The sequence below is a fragment of the Miniopterus natalensis genome, chromosome 11, assembly GCF_054644295.1.
Source record: "Miniopterus natalensis isolate mMinNat1 chromosome 11, mMinNat1.hap1, whole genome shotgun sequence".
Taxonomy (NCBI): Eukaryota; Metazoa; Chordata; class Mammalia; order Chiroptera; family Miniopteridae; genus Miniopterus; species Miniopterus natalensis.
Window position 1 is genome coordinate 54,054,538 of NC_142091.1, and position 20,619 is coordinate 54,075,156.

The window sequence follows — 20,619 nt, forward strand, 5'->3', positions numbered from 1 at the left end:
GGCCGGAACACAAAAAGCAGGTAAGATTGAACTGACAGAAATACAAGAGCTGAGGACACCAAAGTCCATATTATATGGAGGAGAAACCCGATATAGAGATGTAAGTGATCGCAAAATAGTTATAGATACGATACACCCAGTTAATAAATTCAGATGATAGGAAAATTACATTAATTTTATTAATTGAATTCTTCATTTAATTCCTCTGATAATTAAATCCATACCCTCCATAAATTATCAGAGTAATTAAATGAAGAGGCGTTCAAAGCAGCTTGCCCAAGCGCCAACTCTATTCTTTATTCCCCTAATGGAACTGTTAGCAGTGATACTAGACTCCAGCTTGGAGCCCTAATTGCAGTAGGAATTCTGGCACAGGAGCCTTCCAGAGGAGCTTGGGACAGGAGAAGCAAAATAAGTTATGACTCGTTCTCTGCTCTCCCCAAGGAAATAGGGGGCTTTCATTCCCAGGAGCTGGAATAGCTGCAAACTCCACATAGCCCCACCTTCCACACCTTCCCCCAAACAACAAAGGGAAGGGTCCTTCTGTAACCGGAGTTCCTGTCTACGTTCCGACAAAGCAGACAGTGTTAAATTGTGGTTGGGGAAAAATGCGGCAAGCCTGAAGTTGTGAAACAGGTGTCTCTTTCTGCTCCCCTTTCAGGTTTATTATATTCTGTCGCGATGTCCTTTTGGCATAGAAGACGGGAAGAAAAAGATTGGGATTGAGCGACTGCTAACTTCCTACACTTACTCGGCTGCCTTTCCACTCCATGATGTAAGTGTTAGCTTGGCTTTGAAATTTGGAAACCGTTTCCCCTCTCACACGTTCAGAGGTGGTCTTGCTGGGGGAGAGAATCTTCCATTTGCTTTCTCTTTTTGGACAGGTTGCTTAATTCTCTCACATGTTGGGAAGATCCCCACAGGCTCCCTAGTTCTAAGCTACAAGTTTTACCAGCGATGCTGAAACATAGAGTTTATACCTCTTCACACTGAAGTTTCAACGGAAATTCATTTTGGGAAAACGATTGCATTCGCACGTGATTTTTCTTTAGGACACATACTGAAAAGAGCAGTGATAGGAAAAGAAGGTTTTAGAGCATAATATTTGGAATTTCTATCTGAATCCATCAGATCTTTTCTCATAAAGTTTTAGAGCTGTAAAGGACTTAAATTATATGCATACATTAAATGCATTCACGTATTCATTCGTCAAAGGCATGATTTGTTTATATGTAAAGCATTCTGTTAGGTATTGTTGGAACACATCCATGAATCGCTCACAGACTAGGAGTTTCTGGGATATAAAGCATGTGTACAACTTCAAAACAAGGTAAAACTCCAGTCCATGAGAAAGATTCAGACAAATAATCGACATTCAGAAGAATGATTCCTTGAGGCTGTTGGATCATTGAACAAAATTATTGAGCTTCATGTGATCAACAAGGAAGTGACATTTTACATGATGTCCCTGTTCAACCAAACCTGAAAGCTTGACAGCCTAGTTTCTGGGGGTTTCTGAGGAGAACTTTTCCTTTTAGATATTACACGTCTGGATCTCACTGTCCGTTGGCAGTGGACGTCATATGGCTAAACAGATATAAACTATTTTGACACCATCCCTTGGAACTTCTGTTTCTTTTATTTCTGTTTTATTTTTCCCATACTAATAGAGGACTTTTCAATGACATGCTCTCTTTTCGAGAAACACATTCCTTAGGAATATAGAAGAACCAAGTATTTCCACTTAAACAAGTGGCATCTAAATCATCGCTCGTATTTTCGCAGGTAATGTTGCAGTAGTAGTTTCCAAAAGCCCAAAGCCAAGCTCTGTCTTTTCCAGGACGTAAACTGTTGTGCCAGTTTCCTCTGCCAGCATCCATTCACCAGCGTGGTCCTTGACTCTAGTCAGTTCAACACTGGTTAGCTGATTATCTGTGGTGGTCTTCCTATGAGGGTACAGCAGAATTTTCCAAAATGAATAGCTGTTTTCAACGAGGGTGTCAGCTCAGGTGAAGCCATCCTCCCCACCCCTTCAACCATCGCCCTTTACCCCTCCCCCATGTTTTTCCCTGGGGCAAAATAACTTCTAGAAGATTATGGGTTCTAAAAAGTGCCATGGGCATAAAATAGAGAGATCTATAGTGGGTTAGTAACACTGGCAATGCATTCTTTGTCAATCACTTTTCGCAACGGGCTCATTCAGTTTTTGAAAATTTTGAGGATTGCGTATTTGTTCTTAGGGCATTGGTTCTCTTCTTCATATTTCCAGGTCATAAAGCCAAACTAAAAAGACCAAATATCCTCAGGCACCAGAAATTTTAATCCTTATGTCTAGCCTTTCAGCAGAATCCTTTATGCTTATTGGAAAATCAGTGTTACTGAGCGGTTGTTGGAGAGAGCTTTAAGTTACTGTTAATTTTACTTTTTCTTTCTTTCCTTTCCTCTGAATTCAAGCTTAGGTACTGGATTGTCCCTTAGTGTACTTTAAAGAATCATGTTTCCAGATACGCAAATAGGCTGGGTTTTTGTTTTTTTGTTTTCCATTTCAATTCTCAAGATTCAGTAGGATTAGCTACAGAAGAAGAAAACTGTTGGCATCTGGATGCCATAAGATGTCATCACCTAATACGGAGATCTTCACATGTGCTTCATTTTAAATTGGGTATCTAGTCAATGTTGTCTTTAGCAGTTCACTTGTCCAGGGAGCAGACACGGAGAAGGCCCTGAGTGGCTGTTCAGGCGGGGCTCTGCTGGGTCCTGAAGGTGCCCCGTGCTTCCTAACTGGGAAAGAACTTCGGCCTGAAACAGTGCTGAGGCTCTTCAGTGCTAAAGTTTGTCGTATATATTTTAAATTCCTTAGGAAGTGGATATCAGTGAGGACAAGACAGGTTCCCTAGAGGAGATTCCTGTCTTAGTAGTATGACTTTGGATCACTCATTTAACTTCTCTTGGGGTTTATTTTTCAATCTCTACGATAAAAGTATTAGCTTATTTCTGAAGTCCCAGCCACTTATATAGCCATATGAATCCCCGAGCTATGAATATTATGTTGGGTTTAAGTAGAGAAGAAAGGGCATGTCCTGGTGAAAGGAAAGCTGGAGTAAAGCCAATGCCTCAAACTTTAAACTTGTGTTATTAAATACGTGAGTGTGAGAATTTAATTTAAAAAAAATCACTATTATTATAGTTTATTATAGATTTTAGTAAATAATTTTACATGAACGGAATAGGAATATCCAAGTCTAACAGAAAGAACATTTGCCTGTTTCACTGACCTCCTAAAAGCAGTGTTGGTTTACTTGTCACCCTCCTCCGCTTTGTCTTTCACACGCTTTCTTCTTGATTATCTGTAGGGTCAATATTGGAAGCCATCGGAACCTCCTAATCCTGTCAATGAAAGGTACACACTTTTCCAGAATTGGGCTCGGTTTTCCTATTTTTACAAGGAACAGCCTTTAGACTTGATTAGGTAAGTTTTTTATGATGTTTAAAACTTGATCATGTGATTTTTATTTACAATGGCATCACATGCCATTCTTTTTACTATTCTCACCCGCTACACTGTACACCTTCCCAGTTTTGTATCTACACTATCATTTAGTCATTCATTTGTGAACACAGTGCTGTTACCACAATGCTGTTAACCACCCTGCAGAGGTAGCTCAGTGGTTCAGAGGTTGGGCCTTGGTATTTAGGCAGGCTGGGTTCAAATCCAGGTTTTCCCTCCTAGAAGCAATCTGAACTTGTTCAAGTTACTTAACCTCTATGAGGCTCATCTATAAGATGGGAATAACAGCAGACTTTCTTTATGGGGTTACTTGATTATTAAGTGAGATATACTTTTTTTAGCATAGGATCCAGCACTTATTGCTTAATATATAATGTTTTGTTTTCCTCTCAGTCCAGAAATTTAGAAGATCGCAGAAAGCTTGTGTATGGATGTGTGTGTGTGTGTGTCTGTGTGTCTCAGAGAATTGTGAATACAATTGTTCTGTAACCTCATTTTTTTTCTCTCGTATCTTTGGACTCAGGCAATTAACAGCGTAGTGTCTGAGCCTGTCTGTGTTCCATGCTCTCAGACAACTTCTCGGACAGTTTTATTAGCTTAGCAAGAAGACTATGGCTGCAGGCTTCTTCTTTGAACCATTACAATACTACATACATACAGGATGTTAGGAGACACCTACTGTGATTTCAGTAAAGGGATAATCAGATTAGAACTGTTCACTTGGTGACTTATGCTTCTACCGAGATACTTACACAGCATCACAGCACCCTTTTTAGAAGACTGATTTAGATGCATACACCCAAATCAGTTGAAATGCTGTCGCAAGTTTTCTCTAAGGCAAATAAGGGGAAACTTAAGAATAGAAGGCAGCTGGAGTATATAAACCAATGCTTTCTGTAAATCATTATATGAACTTTTTATTTTTGAGAACTTTTTTTTAATTCTCAAGGAAAGAGATTCTTGCTATTTGAAAGGGAGGAAAATGTAATTCTTTAAAAATAAGGTTGTTGAAATACGCAGTTTTTTTATGAATTCTTGAAGAATTTTTACAGTAATATTGTTGCCTAACCTTCAAAAATGATTGATTCTGTCATTTTTAAAACATCAAATGGAAATAGATATGGTGAATAGTAAATGCCACAAAATCAAATATTTTTTTCCTCTTTTAAAAAAAGTTTGATGGTATGCGGTATTACAATAATTGCTGTTTTTTCCTGCAAAAACAAAAAAAGGAGGAAAGCAAGTTCACTCATCCTAAGTGTGAATGAAACCTCAGGAAGTTAGGATGACAAATAACAAGAGAATATGATAGAATTATAATATAATTTCAAGTTTATAGTGATTTGAAGAACTGGACAGGGAACAACAGCAATGCAGAATACATTTATCACTGAAAAGAATGAAAGAGGGTACAAGCAGTAAGACGCCTATTTAATTAGAAATGATTAGCAATTTTAAAAACTGAAGAGTGGGAGGTTAAATAAAATTAATACTGAGTATGAGAAAAATATTCTACAATCTTCTCATTGGGAAATTAAGCTTATATCTTTATTTCCAGAGTTGCCTTCCTTTTGAAATTGCAATTTAATATTCTTTGCTGTAATAGATTTATATATAGTATGCTATTAGGAAACTGTGGAAAGAATTTATGGATTTGGTGAGCTGTTCTATGTTCCCTGGTTTCTTGAGGGATTTCTTAAGGGGTACTGGGTTCAAAAAAACAGCCACAATCAAAAGTTGGCCTGGGACTTGAGCATGTATGCCAAGTAGTGCTGTATTTTTCACCTCTTTGTAAACAAGAGCTGAACTGTATATTTTATGGAACTTGTACTCAGCGGTCACTTTTAATTCCTTGGTGTGCCGCCTACCTCACAATTCTGTAAGGATCCAACAGAGATCCAAACTTGGAGGGAGATAGAGTTTTATACATACAATTACTCTTGCCTAATACGTGGTCAGCGTACCTTCTTCAGTTTTAGAAAGAGAGAGAAAGCAAAAGTCTGTGCAGATGGTGCACAGAATTTCCATTTGTTAAGTCAATTGCTAGAAGTTACATTGCAGAATGTTCCCCAGTTTATTTCTAACATGTCAACTCTTTAAATTTAGATTTAAATTTAGATTTCTGTATTATTTCAAAATAAAACTTAACCTTCACTCAGTTGGCTTCCTTCAATTCTTTGGATAAACATCATCCTGCATTTTATGGTGTGGAAACTAAAATTTAGAGAGTTTAGTAACTTTACCAAGATTATACGTCTAGAAAGCTGAGGAACCTAAATTAGAATACAGGCTTGTGTGAATGTAAAACAAAGGCTGTCTGGACTGTGCCATTCTTCCAACCTCTGATTCTATCTTTACCCTCTTTTATAGGAATTATTTTGGAGAAAAAATTGGCATGTATTTTGTCTTTCTCGGATTCTACACAGAAATGCTGTTCTTTGCAGCTATAGTTGGCTTAGCTTGTTTTATTTATGGCTTATTTTCAATGCATAATAGCACAAGCAGGTAAGTGCAGCCGAGTTGCCTAGGCAGAGAAAATGTTTTGATCTTATGCTAATTGAAACTGCTGTTATGTTTCCTGGCATTTGTTTCAGAATGTTTTTGTTTTTTTTAAATATATTTTTATTGATTTCAGAGAGAGGAAGGGAGAAGAGAGAGATAGAAACACCAATGATGAGTGATTGATTGGCTGCCTCCTGCACGCCTCCTGCTGGGGCTCGAGCCCACAACCCAGGCATGTGCCCTGACCAGGAATCATACCATGACCGCTTGATTTATAGGTTGATGCTCAAACACTGAGCAACATTGGCCAGTCGAGAATGTTTCTTTATGGCAGCAGATAATTGATATTTCTGGAAAAATACCCCAAGCAGCTGCCCCTCACTGGGTGCTTTATGAAAAAATCTGTTTTTAAGGACTAGTTCTAAAGATTCTGTTCCTCAAAGCATGGCTTGACCTAGGACAGAAATTGCTGCTCCATTCCCCTTCTGCCATATGTGAGAAGCTATATGAACAGTTGTGTTGATAAGAATAGCTTCGGACTCTCACCCAACACACATCACTTAAATAACCTTGCTGTTCCCTCTGCAGCACTGAAATCTGTGACCCTGAGATTGGAGGTCAAATTATCATGTGCCCACTCTGTGATGTAGTGTGTGATTATTGGAGACTAAATTCTACATGTTTGTCTTCAAAGGTATGGATGTATTTTGGTAGATTGAAAAGATTTGGAATTTCCCTCCTTTTGCATTGCATTTGAAACTAAGTAGTCTGTGTGATGTTATTTTTGTGTTTACAGGTCTCTTATTTATTTGATAATGAGTCAACAGTGTTTTTTGCAATATTCATGGGAATTTGGGGTGAGTATGTAGTCACATAAAAAACAGCTGTCTCCATGTTCTGTGTTATATGGTCTGTCTCTATAACATCCCGAAGGTGATTTTAGGCCTTTGTGCTAGAATCAGTACCCCGATGGGGTACACATCAGTGGTCTTTAGTCCTTGGTCCTTGATCAAAAAAAAAAGCCTTTAGTAATCATCTGCTCCTTTCTCTGAGAGACAACATAATTTTTGAAAGCTTATATGTGTTCAACTGACATTATCTCCCAGGACTATGGTAAAAAGCAGGGTCAATTAAGCAGTTAACTCAGGAGAGAATAAACACATTTGGTGGCTAGAGGATATTGAGTCATGGATGCAAACTAGAATAAGAATTTTAAAAAGTTATAGAGTGCTAATAAGTCAGTACTTGAGTCTGAGTTTTCTGTGGCTAATTCTAGTGCCTGTTTCCAGGTCTATTTGATAAAAATGTTCCATATAAAGTAGAAAGGCCCTTAATTTTGGAAATGTTCCAGGATTTCATCTTTGCATCTCACACGGGAAGTAGAAGTGTTATTGAAGTTGCTCCTGCCATCAGATAGGACAAATATTTTCTGTAAAAGTAACTCAGCAAGGGGAGACCTGCAGACTTCTGAAACATGTCTCAAAATTCAGAGGACTCTGGGGGAAAAATAGATTTTCTTTACAATTAAAAAAGAATCGTCAGCAAACAAACATACGCACTTAAAAACTGGGCAAAGGGCAAGGATAGCTTGATCCAAGAAGACAGCAAAATGTGTCGGCGTGTATGTGAAGCAGAGGGATTTAAGGGTTCCTGTTGCTTCTGCCTGGCTGCTATGGCCTGAAGAGAGCAGCACAGATTCAAAGAGAAAAGGAAAGAGAAATGTTACTAACAATTCTCCCGCAACCCCAAGTTTGGGAAGTTGGGATATGTACTCTCTTCATTATGTGGCTGCCAAATCCTGCCTCTGTCACTAATGGGAATCGGAAGTGAACGATGGGTGCACAGATTTAAACATATGTAGTAGTTTTCAGTTGTTTCCATTGAGAGAGATTGTGCACCAACACCAACCCTATATTTCATCACAAATAGAGGAGCAACCATATGTGGAACTCCCAGCAGCAGTGTATTTTTAGGAGGTGCTATCATCAGTTAGTTCTTTCAGAAAAGTTTATTGTAGCAGTGAATTGATTAAGCTTCAGTTTTTGAGGATCTGGCCCAACTTACAGGAAAACAGAACTTCGGGGATATTTGTTTTAGTACAGATACTAATTAACAGTTAAGCTGAATCAAAGGATGAGTTGGCAGAGGAGATGGGAAGAAACAACACTTGTCCAAGGGATTGAGACATGAAAAAAATAATGCATATTAGGCTTTGTACTGAAGGGTAGAAATGCTTTAACAATATTTTTGGCTGGTTTATAAGGAAAATATATACCCATGTTAGGAAACTAAAGCAGTATATTGAAACAGGAAGAAAATAATGTTAAAATCACCAGAAATAGAATCATTATCTTGGCCATGATTTTTCAGAATCTTTTACTCTACCTATGTGGCATGTGCGTTCATATAACTTTACATAAATGGTATAATATTATACATAGTTTTAAGCCTATTTTTTAATAGAACAAACAGTGAATGGGACTCCTTTTGTAGCAATGAATATGTGTATGTGTTGTGTGTGTGTGTGTTTATGTATTTATAACTGAATAGAACTGTCTTTTATAAACTTACCACAGTTTATTTATCCAGTTGTCTGTTGTTGGACATTTAGTTTATTTTCACTTTTCCCTCCCAGTTTCATTGAGATATAATTGACATATAATATTTTATTAGTTTAAAGTGTACAATATAATGATTTGATATATGTATGTATATATTGTGAAATGATTACTACAATAAGTTAACATTTATCACCTCACATAGTTACAAATTTTTATTATGAGAACACTTAAGATCCACTCCTAGTAACTTTCAAATATACAACACAGTATTTTTAACTATAGTCACCATGCTATATACATTATATCCCCAGAACTTACTAATCTTATAAATGGACATTTGTAAACCTTTTGACCACTTTCACCCATTTCCCCCACCCCCCTCAACCACCAAACTCTACTATTTCTATGAGTTTGCTTTTTTTCTCTTAAGATTCCACAGTTAAGTGAGACCATACAGTATTTCTCTTTCTCTGTATGACTTACCTTACTTAGCATAATACCCTCGAGGTCCATTCATGTTGTCTCAAGTGGCAGGATCTTCTTTGTTAATGACTGAATAATATTCCATTGTGTATGTTAACTACTTTTTCTTTACCCATTCATCCATTGATGGACACTTAGGTTGTTTTCATGACTTCACTATTGTGAATAATGCTGCAATGAACATGGAATATATATTTTAGAGAGTAGGGAGAGAATGTGCTGTGAAATGGCTCTTACATTTTTCTTAAATTTTACTAAGGTATAATGCTTGAATGATTTTGCTAAAATACTGAATAATTTCAGTAGAAGACTGACCTTGCAAACAAAATTTAGGTGTTAGTAAAACATTAAGTTTATGTCTTCAAATTATCTTAATAAAGAGAGAGAGTAATTAACCTGATTTTTTTCTTGCATGGATTGCTATCTAAGAAATTAACTTGAAATTTTATATACAAGTTATTTCAATGTTATTATATAATTATACCTATATTAAGAATTTTACAATTTTATCATCAAATAATAGTGACAGAAGAGCCATTATGCAGCTAAATTGATATTTAAAAATAGAGGCCCTGGCCTGGTGGCTTTGTTGGTTGGAGTCATCCTATACACCAAAAGGTTGTGGATTTGATTCCCAGTCAGGGCATATACCTAGGTTGCTGGTTCAGTCCCTGGTCAGAGCACATAAGGGAGGCAACCATAAGGTTTCTCTCTCTCTCTCTCTCTCTGTTTCTCCCTTTCTCTCTCTGAAATCAATAAATACGTATAAAAAATAGAAGACAGTTACTTGGGGTGAAGAACACACAATACAATATACAGATGATATATCATAGAATTGTACATCTGAAACCTATATAACTTTATTTACCAGTGTTGTCCCAATAAATGCAATAAAAAATAAAATAAATAAATCAAAATAGAGGAAAACTCTGTTGTTTTTTCATTCACTTTATTTCTCCATCTCTTGATTATATTTGTTTTTATACACGTATTTTCCTATAGTCACGTTGTTTTTGGAGTTTTGGAAACAGCGTCAAGCCAGACTGGAATATGAGTGGGACCTGGTGGACTTTGAGGAGGAACAGCAGCAACTTCAGCTGAGACCTGAATTTGAAGCTATGTGTAAACATAGGAAAATGAATCCAGTGACTAAGGTAGATTAGGAAGCTGAAACGGGCATCATGTCTCAATGGGCACACTGCTGTAGGTCGTCTCTCAACGATGCGTATTTTAATTTGCCTTTAAAATATTCTCCAACATATAAATCATATAATGATAGCTTATATACTTGTATGATATGTTTCAAACACATATAAAAGTAGATAAAGAAGTCTAATGAACCCCAGGACCTATCACCCAGCTTCAATTAATATTAATTCATGGTTAGTCTTGTTTTATTTATATACCCACTCCTTTTAGCCGATAGATTATTTTGAAGTAAGTCCAAGGCTTCATATCATGAAAGACATTATTTTAATACTAAGTGAAATAAGAGAAAAAGGAAAACTGTGTGTGTATATGCTGGGCTTTAAATATGTGTATAAATATGTATACATGGAAATGAAGTTAATATGCAAAAATTAGATTGGTATTGTATTAAGATAGTGGGGTTATGAGTGATTGTTTTATTAGATCAAATTTTATTCAACTAGTTTCTTTTAACTGATTATAATGGAAAGATCGTTGCACTGCTGTCTGGGGTGAAAGTCTATCCTTTGAGATCCTCAACTGGCAAGCCAGCTATGTGTTGACTGAGTAGTGTGACTGCTTGGCACCTCAGGTTTTTCCATGTGAAAATAGAAGGTACTTTGCCATCAAACACCAGACTAGACTCTTGGCTGCATGTTTTTAGAGTCCCTGCGTTGCCATAACCTGTAACCACTTTGTTAGGAGATGCTGTTAAAGGGAGAATAGAATATGTTTCTAATACAGTCTCTTGAGTAGCATTCCCTCCTCTGTTCAGGACACTCCTCTTGCAGTGTGATACTCAAATTCTTTACATCATTTAGGCATTTATTTGACATTTATTAAATTGCGTAGAAACATTACAAAATTCAGTAAGCGAGTAAAGGGGGAAAAACACCTGAGAAAATAACATTAACAACTTGGGTGACATGAACAGTTTGAAATTACGAGATTATATTCCAGATGATATTGTCGTACTAATGACATTATGTATATCCATACTTCATGGGATAAAAGAGAAAATAAAAGCAGACCTGTTGGCTGTGCCAAAAATTACTGATATGAAAGCTACATATACTGAATGTTGACTTTTCAAAGCAGTTGAAAAAACAGTATGTGTCGGTTCACTGTGAATCACCCACTTAGTGGTAATGGTTTTGAAATCAGAGATTTTTAATTACTTGCAGTGCATCATTAGTGGTTAAGTACACCCAGAACTCACATTTGAGTATACTGGGAATACACACATCCATGTGTGGACACCCATATATATGCACACATCCTGGGGTTCAGTAGAGTGCTCAGACAGCCTCCTCTACCTGTTGAGTTCTGTTTCCACTCAGTCTGCCCTGAAAAATCCACAGGATATAAAATCTTATATTTTATAGAGAATTATGTGATTTAGATTTCTGCTTATAGCTATTTTTTACCATATGGCACCATTCTTTTGGGTATAATCTAACTGTGTAGCTAAGAATGTCAGCTGATACAATTAATATCTTTCATTAATGAGTTAAAAAGCTTGAAAATGGAGAAGTCTGGGCCCCAGAACTGTGTGAATGAACACAATCCTTAATAAAGAAGGCATCCTATTTAGTATCCTGCAGAGCAGTTGCCGAGCAGAGCAATGCAATTCAGCTCAATTCAGTTGAGCTCGAATGGAATTATAACATCATTAAAGCATGTCTATTTAAGCAGGCGCCCTCAGATTTTGACTTTATTTCCTACCTACTTGAATACCACTCTAATTCAACACTCAGGAAGCAGCGTGTACCATTATGTCTCGTATCACCTGTAAAAGATCTCAGCTAAGAGCCCTGAAGTATTCTCCCTAAAGGGAAGGAACCATTGCGAGAACGTAGCTTCCCATGAGCTGTGGTGGACCCCTTTGGGAGGTTTCTAATTTAACTGGGCTTTGTGATTTTGACTACTGCTTGGATTCCCAACATTGAGGGTAATCCTGAATTTTGCTGTGATTTCTTCAAAATTACAGGAGATGGAACCTCACTTGCCCCTACATAAACGGCTTCCATGGTACTTCTTATCAGGAGCCACAGTGGCACTATGGGTGAGCATTTTTTAAAAACCGTTACCTCTTTAACATGTAGAGTCATATTGGGATTAGCTCGATAGCTTTATTTGAAATGGCTCTGGAGTCCCTTCCTTCCTTTTCCCTCCCCAGTCTTTATATCTTGAATAGAGCTCTTATATAAAATAAACTGTAGCTTACATGGATACGTCATAGTTGAACCTTGGAAAAATACTTGGGGTGAGAGAAAGGTGCTTTATCTTAGAGCCTGTCCCTCCCTCTTTCCCAACTCTTCATTAATTAGATGATAACTTGAAACCAGACTAGCTTGAACAATTTGATTGCAGATTATTTGGTTAGTTTTTTTAAATCATTAGTTTATCTTTATCTCCACTTAAAATATCTGCACAAAGGAAAAAAACACACACCTTGCACTATTAAAGTTTCTTTTCTTGCCTAGGTAAACAGAAGAAAAATGTTATTTTGTCTATTTGAAGAATTTAATTGTCGTATCCCATTTTGAGGGAGTCAGGTGTCCTCCATGCCTTTTGGCTAATAGATTCCTCCATCACCATGATTTGTTTCCTGCCCCCCTTCTTCCAGATGTGTGCCCTCTTACAGTTGGACTTTAATTTTAGGGAAATAATTATGTTATCCTCTGAGAGTTTAGCATGTTGAGGTATAAACAATTAGCAATTGTAGACTATAGCTTAACCTCAACAGTCCATATTGTCCCATAATTTCTTATCTTTAACATTTTTTGTTTATTTGTTTTTCTATTTTAAATATGTATTTTCTTAAGTGATATAAAAATCATTAAGGAAAGAGGGTAGAATTAAGGGGCTGACAATCAGTTTGGGACACTCCTGGAGAAATATTCTAGAGTGTGGTCCCAGAAAAATTATTCTACCTTTTATTTCTAGTATTTATTCAGTTTGATTCAGTTCCTCAACTTTCAGAATAAAATTCTCCAGTCGTTGATATAAAGCCCTTCCTAGATCTTTGTGTTTTTGCAATGTGGGAAGTACACAAAATTTATACCAAATCCATACAAGTTATCCAAACTGTCATGCATATCTGGCCACTAATGGCAACACTCTGATGGGGAAATGAAATACAATCTTTAAATGTAGTTTTCTTGGGAAAGTAAGTCATCTTCATGCTACATGTTTAACTACAATCTAGAGCAGAGGTTGGCAAACATTTTTTGTAAAGAGGCCAGATGTATTTTAGGCTTTGTGGGCCACAAATAGTCTCTGGCACATAATTCTCTTTATTTTTCTTTACAACCTTGAAAAATGCAAAATACATTCTTAACTCTGGGGCCATGCCAGAACCAGTAAGGCCACAGGCAGGATTTGGCCTTCTGGCTGGTTTTTTCTTTTTTAAAAATTTATCTTTATTGTTGAAAATATTACAGATGGAATATTTATTTACCCCCTTGACCCCCTCCATGACACTCCTGCCCCCTCCCCAGGCCTTTACTGCACTCCTCTCTATGTCCATGGGTTATGCATATATGCACATAAGTTCTTTGGTTAATCTCTTCCCACCCCCCCCTTCTCCCCTTCTCTCTGATATACTTCAGTCCATTGCATGCTTCAAAACGCTTGCTAGAGGATGGGCCATGAATACTTCTCTCTTTTAGACTTCCTCAGCTGCCACCCTATGCTTTATCTCTAACGCTTTACCTTCCCCTTGTTCATTTCCTACCATTGGTCATAAGAGAGACTGACTCGGTTTTATTTCCATGTCAGAGCTGCTAAACGTAATACAATGAGATGAAGAGAATAGTATGTTTCAGATATGCATGCAGCACGGATACAAGGACCAGAGTGACCAGTTCTGTTTCCCTTCCGCAGATGTCTCTTGTCCTCGCGTGCATGGTAGCTGTGATTGTGTACCGCCTGTCAGTCTTTGCTACATTTGCCAGCTTCATGGAAAGTGAAGCATCCTTAAAACATGTCAAAAGCTTCCTTACCCCTCAGATAACCACGTCACTCAGTGGGTCATGCTTGAACTTTATAGTCATCTTGATCTTGAATTTCTTTTACGAAAAGATATCTGCCTGGATTACGAAGATGGGTAAGCTGACCAGATCATTAATACGACTCTGAAAAAGCCTTCCTACCAATGCTACACATCCATTTTTGGGTCGTCCCCCAGGGAGTTAATTTTTTAAAGTCACATTTTAAGGCAGTTTTGCTCTGTAGGTAGACCCACAGCCTGGTACCTCAGCATCCTCTAACAGCTACGTTCAGGCCACTATAGTGCAGGAAGACCTAAGAAGAATTAGGACTCTGTAGATCTTTCTGCGTATTCTTGTCTTAATCGTCCCTTGATGGGGCTAGTTGAATCCTAAGTAAAATCTTTACTTTTCTCAAGGCAAAGATAATTTTTATTTCATGTGTATGGTTTTTAGAAGGTATTTGGTTTTGAAAAACATCATGAGAAAAATAGAATGATCAGCTTCTCCTTAATAAATTTAAATTGTAGTGCCTATCTTTTCAGTTGCAATGTCTTAGAACCCAGATTGTTTTCTGTTTTGGATATTGAAAGTTCTCCTAAAGCCACAGGGGAGGTGAAGGGGCCGCAGGTGAAGTGGGAGACTGAGCCCGGGAGAGTAGCGCAGAGCGGAGTTGCTTCTGGTTTTGCCCCCAGCAAGTTGGAAATAGATCAGAGACAGCTCAAGGCCTCAGCTTCTTCTCTGAGTGCTCTCTGTCCAGCAGCTCCTCCTCTAAACCTATCCACTGACATGGCCAATGTGACTCAAAAGAGCACCTCTTTCGCCCAGACTGGAGTAAGCACTGGGCAGCAACTTTCACTAAACACGATCCTCCAATTTGGAGTTGTTCCCTCAGTTTTACGTCTATTTTTCTGCTAGCAACAGCAAAAACATTGTAGCCGGTAACACCTAAAAGTGAAGTACTTTAAAAATCGCAGTTTTCTTCTATGGAAAAAAACACTTGTATTCACTTTTGAGATTTTGTAAGAATGCATCAAAATGGAGGTGTTATCTGTCTTTAATACATGTATTTCCGTATCACTGAAAAAGTCATGAATTTGTTTGGATCGGGAGCTCACCAGCTCAGAAAAACATGCTCTTTTATGTCTCGTGATGCTTTACTCTGGTGTGAAGAGCATCTCACATTTTCTTATCTTTGTAATTCATTAAATGATAGATCATGATAAGCATTTATATAGCCATTTAATTCATGAGACAAAAACACAATTTGGTTTGCAAAGTATCCCCTGCCCTTGATAGGAGTTTACTTTGTTTAAACCTTACTGAAAACAGGTGTGTGTGTTTGTGTGCGTGTGAGAGAGAGAGAGGATGGGAGAGGGAGAGGGAGAGAGGGAGAGATCTGGTATGTTTACAGGCTATCTAGTGTGTCAGGATGAGCACTAGGCCCTGCAGTCTGATACGGGTGTGAATTTCATTTTCTGGACTGTGTGACTCCAGGCAAGTGTGTCACCCCTCTAAATGTAATACTGACCACTTCCTAGGCTTCTCCAGTGATTAGTTAGTACAAAGTCTCCAGTGGAAAGACTAGCACAAATCTGCAGTTAGCCTAATATTGGTCTGTTATGACCAGAGTGGGAAACATTTCACCAGGCTCTCATAAAATATGACTAGGATCCCACTTGTCCCAGGGAGTAAAAACTTTAAGAAGAAACGGCAAGGTGCATGATTAAACCTTGGTGTTTTTCACTTACCAGAAATTCCTCGAACCTACCAGGAGTACGAAAGCAGCCTGACCTTGAAAATGTTCCTGTTTCAGTTTGTAAATTTTTATTCGTCGTGTTTCTACGTAGCTTTCTTTAAAGGGAAGTTTGTGGGCTACCCCGGAAAGTACACCTATATGTTTCATGTGTGGAGAAGTGAAGAGGTGAGAACTCTCTTGAGAGGTGAGGTTTATGGTTTCAGTAACTCAGTGTTAACTAGATACCCCTTTTGTGCCCAGCACAGACTCCTTTGTTCAAATTGCAAGAGAAGTGTAAGACACTAACGCCACCTCCGGAGAATATTGGTCTTAGAATCCTGTCATCTGATAGACGTTCCCATTCCTTTTGGGCAAGAAGTTATTTTGTGCTTATTGTTGGTAGCAAGACACAAGCTCTCAAATGGAGGAAGCGAGTTCTGTGTTCCCGAAGGCTTCCTGCAAAGGAAGAGGGACGACTTCCTCTAAGTATCGCAGAGGGACTCTGCCATGGGTTAGAGTTAGGCCATATCAGTGGTTCCCGAACCTGGCTGTGCAACCAAATCACATCGGAAAAATAACTTCAGCCCTAACCTAGACATAAAGATGTAGAGTTTTCTAAGAATGAGATCCAGAAATCCTTAACTAACACATCCCACGGCTGAATCTAATGCAGCTATCTTGGCACTGGTCTGCGATCGTGCTTGGACTATTTTTGAGCTAAATACCTCTTTATGTCCCTTTAGTATCCAGCTCAACCCAAATCTTCAGATTCCGATCTTCTGGTTTCGGATTTCTGTTGTTGCAAATGTTCCATCTTTCATCATTCACTTCTCTCTTCACTCCCCGCCTCTGACTAGTGTGATCCTGGAGGCTGTCTCATAGAACTGACAACCCAGTTGACCATCATAATGACGGGGAAACAGGTCTTCGGAAATATTCAAGAAGCCATTTATCCGTATGTATGACTTAGACGTTTTTGCTTGATTTAAGTAACCATGAGAGATTTAGCCCAAGATCAAAAATATATTCTAATATACTTATCTCTTAATTTTAACATCATCTTTCTTTCTCTCTTAATGTGTATGGAAAAGATTTTGTGTTTGATATGAAGCTCAAATTTAATTTCTTACACATGCATGCGCACCCACAGACACACACAGACATCTCCCTTGTCAGTAACACCCCCTCTCCCAACGAACTGGGCTCCTCCTCCTGTCTCCCTAGACCCTCAACACAACCACCTGCTTACAACACAGAGTTCTTCTACCAGATAACCTTAGTGAATTCCAAGGACAGAACTAACAAAAGTAGAATATTGTATTCCTCTTCCAAGCCCCTTAAATTTCTGAGCCTAGATTGTTGACAAAATTTTGTCATGCTTGCCTGTTTTGTTTGTTTTCAAGACTTAATGTTACAGTGAATTATCTTCTGCATCAATGAGGAAAAAATAAAACTGATACTTAAAAATGAGAAAAAAATTGTGCTACCATTCATTGAGAAGTACCTCTTCCCCACCCTCCTGGTATCTATAATACCACATATGCCACTTACCAGGGGCAGCGCTATTACTAGGTCTTTATTCTGTTCCCTGGTTTGCCTGTCCCTGAACCGACACCACACTCTCTTAATACAGCTTCATGATACATCTTGATACCTGGTGGGATGAGTTTTACCACCTTATTCTTCATATATAGAAATACCTTGGTTATCCATGGTCTTCTGTCTTTGTATAAATTTTAGAAGCATCTTGTCAGACTTGACATGAAAAGCATTTTAATTCTTTTTATTAAAATTACATTTGTTTCAATAAAATTGAATCACAATTGTTTTAATAAAAACAACTGCCATTTTTATAATGCCAAGTCTTTTTACTCATGAACATTTATTTTGAACTTCAGTGACTGTATGTAAAGAATTAAACTTCTCCATGTAGGTTATATACATCTTTTGTCAAATCCAATTCTAAGTACTTTTCATCTTAATGGCTGTTATAAATGGCATCTTTTAAAAAATTTTTTTTACACCTGTGTTTTGTGGGCATATAGGAATGAAATATATTCATATACTCAACTGGTTAATTCTAATCATTTTTGTCCAACTCCATTTGGGTTTTCGGTGCAATCAGAGTTCATTATCAATTATAGATTACTCCTTCAGTTTTTATTTTTATGTTTTGGCTTTTTTGGCTTTTTTGTCTTTCGTGCTGGCTAAGATCTCTGGTAGAGTCTTAAGTGTGATCATGCACACTCCTATTTTGTTCTTGGTTTTTAAGGGAATGTTTCTAAATTGCCCCAAATTTTGGTAGGTGCTTGTGATCAGATTGAGGCAATTTTCTTCTTTTTCTACCTTTTTGTCACCAATAGGGGCTTGAAATATATCAAGTATATTTTTGTGCAGCCGTTGACATGACTTTATGTTTTCTCCTTAAATCTGTTGATGTGGTTTATTACATTAATTGATTTTCTAATAAAGTAAAAACTTTTTTGTTCCTTAAAGTAATCCAGCATTATCATGATGTGTTATTTTTTATATACTATGGAATTTAGTTAGGTAATATGTTGTTTAGGATTACTGCATTTATTTTCATGTGTTAGATAAGCCTCTGCATTTTTGCTGTCATGCATTTTCTATTGTAACCAATTTCTCATGTGTCCTTCTTAGTATCATGACAAGATAGAGGTTAGTAAATTAAATAGAAAAAAGCAGCCCTATGGTGACCTCCGCATGCTTTTTAACAGAACTGTCTCTGGATAAATATATTTCCATTGGGAGATTCAGGGTTTGTTATTTTCTTAATCACCCCAATAAGTAACTTTTGACCTTAGCATGTGTTGTGAAAAGAACACTAGATTTTGATTTGGACTTGCTCTACGTGTTCTGTGATCCTAAGTTACTTAACCTCTCTCACTGCCAATTTCGAGATCTAAGATTCTGATTCTGTAACCCTTTATAAAAACTCTATTTCATGTATTTACTTCTGTCACTTCCAACAGCTGGGTTCTGAATTGGTGGAGACGCCGAAAATCTCGGACCAACTCTGAGAAGTTATACAGTCGATGGGAGCAGGATCATGACCTTGAAACTTTTGGAAGTCTTGGGCTATTCTATGAATACTTAGAAACAGGTAATTTTCAACCACATGTCTTGAAACGTAGACTAAGGCTGAGTAAAATAAATGTTTTTTCAGCTCTTAGTATTTCTTCCTGCCTTGGACATAATAGGTGTTCAATAAATCATTGGACAGTGGGTGAGAAGATAGATGGATGGCTATAGAAAAGATTGGTTCCATACTGACTTTACCCACCAAATAGAATGTAGAATGAAGTTTAATTGTAAAACACCAATCTTAGATATATTTTTCCTATTAATTGAATGTTAATATTGAACAAAATAAAATAATACCTTTTTAATACCTGTCTCAAATGAGCTTAAAAATAGCTATTTCTTTTTTTTGTATGCCTCAGTGACATCTCAGTGGGAGGGTAAGTTGAAAAACATTTCCAGCTACTGACATACATTGAGTTTTTCCTTTATTTCATGCTGAAAAGAGGAAGGCTAAAAGCAGTTATTCAAGGGAAACCCAAATAAATGCATAAAATACTCTAAGGGTTGAACAGAGAAGAAATCTTGAGATAAAATTCTGCCTGTATAGTCTACTCAGTGTTTCCTTTTGGTGATATTTCTCTGCTTCTCTGGTGAAATTAAGGAGGACAATTTTTTAAACTTATTCCTAAGGCCCACAAAATCACAGTGGAATGAATGAGATGGCCTGAAATTGTTACTGATTCTCCACTGTAGTGCATATCTATGATACCTGGATTGAAATAGATAAATTTAGGACAAAGAGAAGTCTATTTTATATAGCTGGCTATAAAATTAGGTAGTCTTTGCTTTATGGAGTGGTAAGTCTGTAATTTTTAATTGTATATGTTTCAAATGAATTTGTATATAAATGCATCAGAGATTATCACTGAATTGTAACATTGATTCCCATTTATTGTGACACAACTAAGGAATTTATTCTAGATGTTTACCATACATTATCTCTAATCTTGAAACATTCCACAGAGTAGTTATTATTTAAGAGGATACTGAAACGTGGATAGTTTAATTTTCCATGGGTCACAAAGATTTTAGGTAAAGATCTAGAATTTGAACATGGAAAGTTTAAGCTGTTTTTCCATACTACTTCCCCTTAATTTGTTATTTCTTGGGTCAATCAAGAAGGCAGAAAATGAGGCGATTTGTTCACTTGGTTTAGTAGATGACAAGGCTGATTTTCAATGAGAATTTTAAAAGAAAAGCTGAAACCCAGAAATACTCAAGATTTGCCTAAAAGTAGAGGACTAGTGGAAGCTTCTTTCTTTCATCCTTCCATGGAAAGCCATTCCTGTATCTCTTATTATTTTTTACTCATGTGGGAAGCCCAGACTGCTAGTTGCATGGGGTTTTTTTATTCCAAGCATTGTTGGAAACAAAAAACTAAAAATGGGGAGAGAAGCCAACTTACCAGGTGTTAAGTCTTAATGAGGAGAGTAAACTGTACTTAGAAAGATGTCAAGATATCACAGAGGATCAGGACTTTAACAAATACTTTTTCCCCCAGAAAATGCATATTTCCTCTGCCTGCATATAATTCATATATAT

At 37.3% G+C, this 20,619-nt stretch overlaps 1 protein-coding gene across 3 annotated transcripts in view; it reads left to right on the plus strand.

Moving 5' to 3' along the window:
• ANO5 (anoctamin 5) overlaps nt 1-20,619 on the plus strand; it is a 51,038-nt gene that overhangs the window by 22,455 nt on the left and 7,964 nt on the right. For 2 of the 3 annotated variants that reach the window (XM_087821780.1, XM_087821779.1), the window contains 11 exons: nt 662-775; nt 3,354-3,469; nt 5,879-6,013; nt 6,599-6,704; nt 6,807-6,867; nt 10,057-10,208; nt 12,233-12,307; nt 14,131-14,353; nt 15,989-16,158; nt 16,830-16,927; nt 18,966-19,096. In XM_087821780.1, coding sequence (XP_087677906.1) covers nt 662-775; nt 3,354-3,469; nt 5,879-6,013; nt 6,599-6,704; nt 6,807-6,867; nt 10,057-10,208; nt 12,233-12,307; nt 14,131-14,353; nt 15,989-16,158; nt 16,830-16,927; nt 18,966-19,096 — 1,381 coding nt within the window. The remainder of the gene's footprint in view (nt 1-661; nt 776-3,353; nt 3,470-5,878; nt 6,014-6,598; nt 6,705-6,806; nt 6,868-10,056; nt 10,209-12,232; nt 12,308-14,130; nt 14,354-15,988; nt 16,159-16,829; nt 16,928-18,965; nt 19,097-20,619) is intronic. The other variant, XM_087821781.1, reaches the window with a different exon arrangement.